General features: G+C 41.6%; 1 protein-coding gene across 1 annotated transcript; it reads right to left on the bottom strand.

Annotated features, from left to right (window-relative positions):
• Positions 1-358: 358 nt before the first annotated feature.
• On the bottom strand, positions 359-4,440 carry C19H12orf42 (chromosome 19 C12orf42 homolog). Its single transcript, XM_046646714.1, has 2 exons — positions 4,080-4,440; positions 359-807 (listed from the first exon to the last, which is right to left on the bottom strand). Exons 1-2 carry the CDS (start codon positions 4,438-4,440, stop codon positions 359-361), a joined length of 810 nt encoding a protein of 269 aa, XP_046502670.1.
• Between the last annotated feature and the right edge of the window lie 311 nt (positions 4,441-4,751).

Genomic DNA, 4,751 nt, shown 5'->3' with positions numbered 1-4,751 from the left:
AGCCCAAGTTGGCAAGTGAAACCCGTTTACCTGCGAGAGCAAAACAAAGGGGAGGCCTGGCCATCCCCGCAGGCACATTGCGAAGTGGCACGCGATGTACCCCATCCCCATTGTGAGGCACAAATTCTTTGTGACACTGGGGGACACCGCAGAACAAAAATACTATTAGAAATGCTTCAAAAGGAACATTTTTGGCTGCGATAGAGACTTTTGACATTATTTATTAGGTTCAAAACTGCTTCACAAAAGCCTAACAATAGTTCTGTGGAAACCAGTACATCTGAGGCCCTTTCTGTTGTTCTGGGCAGGCATTGATTTGAAGATGGGCAGCGCTCGCGGAACAATTCCCTCGCAGCGGTCAATGTAAGTGAGCATTCACCCTCGGCCTAGGAGGGGCCTGTGAACAAACCGTATGGAAGCCCCGGGGTGGGCGGGAGGGGGGAGCAGAGCAAACCTTGATTAACCTCTTTGAGGGGAGATGGGTGGGAGCACCGGCAAACCGAGGAAGGGGCGCTCCTGCCAGATTGCCGTGGAGGGAGGCGTCTGCCCTGGGCTCCCTTTTCCCCGGGGGATGAGGATGCTTGGGGAGCATCTCTGATGCCATGGCAACTGCGCCTCTTACAACTAGACTTCCGGTCGCGCCTTGGGGCCGACTTTGGACATATGGGTTTGCCAGAGCGCCAACTGTGGCTGTCCTCTTTTCCTCCAGCTCGGGCTCTGAGGAACTCCAGGAGACCCTCCATGGAGCCAATGGGGTCTGGCTTCTTCTGCAGAGGCCGATGGCAGTGTAAGGCCTCGGAGCGGGACCTGAAAGGCAAAGGGCAGGAGTGGCACTGAGGCTCGCAGAATTGACCCGCCCCGCTGGTAAAACTTTCAAAAAAAATCTCCCCTCATAACTGGGTGTTTGAGACATCAACGTTTGTAACGTGCTAAGAGAAAGATTTAAAAGTCCCCTGATATTATCCTCAAGCGTCCCCACGTTTCTTTAAGAAAAGAAACTATTCCTTTCCTGTTGTTTGAAAGCACCTTCCCCCCAAAATAATTTTTACAGAATACTCATAAAACTTCTAATTTCAAGGACAACTGTTTAAAACTTCTAAAATAGGGCCTCGAATTCTAAATTTGGGAAAAGTTTGTGAATGGCAGAGATAGATATCATGCAGCCAAAAAAAAAAAAAAAAGCAAAACCCGGACTCCCAGCCCATTTAGATTTACAACAAATAATTTAAAAATCCAAGAGGCAACTATTTCATGAGTTTCCTTAGAAATTTCAAAGCAGCTGAAAATTAAAACCATCAGTGAATTAATCCTGGGTCTACACAACACAAACATAGATACTAAAATGGATCCGATTTTTTTTCTATTTTTGCCCAACCAAATCATTTTTTCATGTAAAAAATGACGTATTTTTTTTTACAATACAGCCAATACTATAAAAGTATTTTATACTTTTTTACTGCATTTCCAAATATATATATACATATATATAATGTGTGTATGTATATATATATATATCATATACATAGAATCTTGAAGTTTTTACCTAAGAAATTCTGCGCATTGACTATACCAATAAAAGTTTAATTCTTCAGTAGTGTGTTAGGACAATTTACATGGTTTAAATCACTTTCTACAAGTTTTTAAAGGGCTTTGAATAGCATGTAGATGTCTAGAATATTTGGAACAACAAACAGGATCATTCGCAAATTCAAAAAATATGTAAAAGATTTAAAATGCACTTTACCTTCCTAACGGTGTGTGTGACACAGCCACTCTGTCACTGGGTGACCCAATTTAGTGCCTCACATATTGTTCTACGTATAGTATACATCAAGCATCTCCCACTACATGCTCAACACACCCAAGTCAAACAGTGAAAAACATCTAGTGAGACCAACTTTTCCAAAGTGAGAATTATTTTCTGGAAATAAAGGTGGAATGGCATTTCAATATCTCCAGGTAAATAAAAGCTTTCAGAGAGCCAAACACATTGCTTTGTGAAAACTAGATGCTTAATGGCTGTTGATTTGCATTTCCAGCTTTGGCAGATGACCCATTCATCGATGATCAGTGCAAGAAGATTCCACCAGTGAATGTGATATGGCTGTGGAATTTGGAGCAACAGAGTTTGACCTACACAGAATATGCTGTCCTCTGTCTTGAGCCAAAGAATAAGAAATTCCTTTCCTGCATGCAATTCAATAATGATGCATTTTGTAACAAACTGCCTTAGAGGTTTAGTGTGATGTACTGGAATAAACAAGGCTTTGGGTTCAGACCGTCATACACTTAAATCCTGGCCTAAGCCTCTTTGTCCTTACCTGAAACTTGAGGATTGCATTGCCTGCTTTACAGGATTGCCATGGGAAAGTCTGTTCATTCATTTATTCATTCATTAATATCTGAATGTCTGTTATGTGCCTGGCAGTGTTCTAGACATTGGAGATTTAGAAAGGAATAAGGCAGGCAATTGTCCTGCCCATATAGAGCTTACGGTCTAGTTGTGCGAAGGTGGAGCGGGGAGGGGGAGCAGACTAATAGATAAGCAAATAAAGAAATGTATAAGTGTTAGTGGGTAATAAATCCTAAGGAGAAAAATAAAGCGGGAAGGAGGTTAGGAAAGACCCACCCATGTAGGGAACATTTCAGTAAAGACCTGAAGGAAGTGAAAAAGCAAACCAGTTAAGTATCTGAGGGCAGAACATGAAAAAATGTAAAGTATCTGGTACATAGTAAGTGCTCAGCATCGAGAGCTCTCATTGTCATATTTCGAATCTTAATATAGGAGTGCTCTGACCTGGAGTCAGAATGCAGACTGGAATCCGGGCTCCAGCCCTGAAGTTACAGAATCTCTGTGGGCCTCAGAGTCTGCATCTAAACCATGGGAAAACAACAGTTCCTATCTCGGAGGGTGGCCATATGGACCAAAACTGAAGATGTATGTTCAGATTTTAGCACACTGCCTTTTACATAAGACTCAAACAAATGTTAACCAACCAGTATACTCAGCATCCTGTCATCAAATCCTGCCTCCCAGAAGTGAAAGAGTCTCTGAATCAGCATCTTTGTTAAATGGTCTCCCAGCCCCAGCTTTAGACACTTCTAGCCCAAGCAGTATATTCTCCTCTAGTTCAAAGAAAGTTCTCCTTTGTATTGAGTCAAAACCTGTCCCTTCTATTGGTCAATTCCAACAACTGTACAAACGTTTAGAGTGAAATCTACCAAAAAATTGCCCTAAAAAAAGCTGCACAAAATCAACCTAATCCTTCTTCTATGTGACAATTCCTAGAATATTTGGAATATGCATTGTTTCCTTAAATTTTGTCACCTCCAGCACCATAAACACCACCATCATCATCACCGCTGCCATTCAGTCCCTGTTATGTTCAGGGAACTTTATTTATACCAATCCTCTAATTACAACATCTCTTCAAGGCAGTAATCGTCAGTAGTTTACAGGTTAAAAGACTGGGCTCAAAGAACCTTTCTAAGACTTGATCATGGCTACAAAGCTGAAATGGGAGAGAGCAGAGATTTGAGCCCAGCTCTCCTTGGTTTCAAAGCTTATTCCTTCTGGTCCATCTCCGTACTTTTAATCACTCCTCCTATTATGTGATTTTGAGACATTTCATTATCATATACATTATCCTGTGCTATGAATTCACAGCTTCCTTATCTGTAAAATAAGGATAATAACATTATCTGCCTCAGGGTGTTATATGAGGATTTCATAAAATAATGTAAAAAGCTCAGCACAGTATCTGGCACATGGTGAGAGCTTAATAAGTGGGAGCTGGAATGATGATGATAATGATAATTGTCGTTATCATTATTATCTGGTGCAATACCTGAAGCATCAAATTACTTGTCATCAACTCACACTTGTTCTCTCCTCTAATACAATACTTGGCCACAAGTAGACTTCCGCTAAGCACTCACTGATATAGTTCTTATAGAACCTTCTAGAATAGGACCTGTCATTGAGTCAATAACTTTGCTGTTCATATCGAAGTTAAAAACAAAATGTGACCAACTGAAAAGAGAAAAAAAAGAGTTAGGAAATACAAAATGATACTTACCAGGCGAGACAGAATCTGCCTTGGAATTGTGAGAGGGCTGGTTCTGAGGCCTCGCGTGTCTTTTGATGTGTGTGCCTGCAGCCTCCAGGTGCAGAGGATTTACTGAACAGAATGGACTAGGCCTTCTTGCCATTTGCTGTTCCAAAACTAGACTGCTCCAGGTTTGCTTGGGTGCTTCTCTAGCTCTCTTATTAATTTCTTGTCTGACAGTGAAGATCAATGGGGTCTCATCCCATTCACTGGATGGTGTTGGAAAGGGACCAGCTTCTCCGTAGCTATCTTCTTCGAAAGAAGCTATACTTACAGCAGGAGATCTGGGGATAAGGCACTGACGAGTACAAAGCGGTCTTTTACATGCCATTGGAGTCTGGAATACTGTAAAAGGTAAACACATCAGTTTGAAAGAATGCACTTCAGAATCCCCTATTAAACTAATAGCGAGAAGGATGAAATCGGGAAATATATGAATTTTTTTGTTTGTTTCATATTTCTATCCTGAGCAAAGAGAAATGACGAAGAAGCCAAGGATCTGGGTGCCTGAATGGGAGATGTAGAGGAGGAAAAAGACATAGAAGAAGAGGTAAAGGGCGAAAGTGCTTTTGTTGAGTTCAGGCTGTTTCAGGCACTGTGTGAGGGCCTGGACGTGCTGGTCGTATAGTTCTCACAAGAACT

The sequence above is a fragment of the Equus quagga genome, chromosome 19, assembly GCF_021613505.1.
Source record: "Equus quagga isolate Etosha38 chromosome 19, UCLA_HA_Equagga_1.0, whole genome shotgun sequence".
NCBI lineage: Eukaryota > Metazoa > Chordata > Mammalia > Perissodactyla > Equidae > Equus > Equus quagga.
Note: the sequence above shows the minus strand (reverse complement) of the source record. Positions and strands in the feature narration are given on the sequence as shown.

Bases quoted from the DNA above. Each gene is read 5' to 3' on its own strand.
- C19H12orf42 (XM_046646714.1), bottom strand. From the start codon at position 4,440: ATGGCATGTAAAAGACCGCTTTGTACTCGTCAGTGCCTTATCCCCAGA. The intron at 808-4,079 runs GTAAGTATCATT...TTTGCCTTTCAG, and splicing joins GGCAGATTCTGTCTCGCCTG to GTCCCGCTCCGAGGCCTTAC.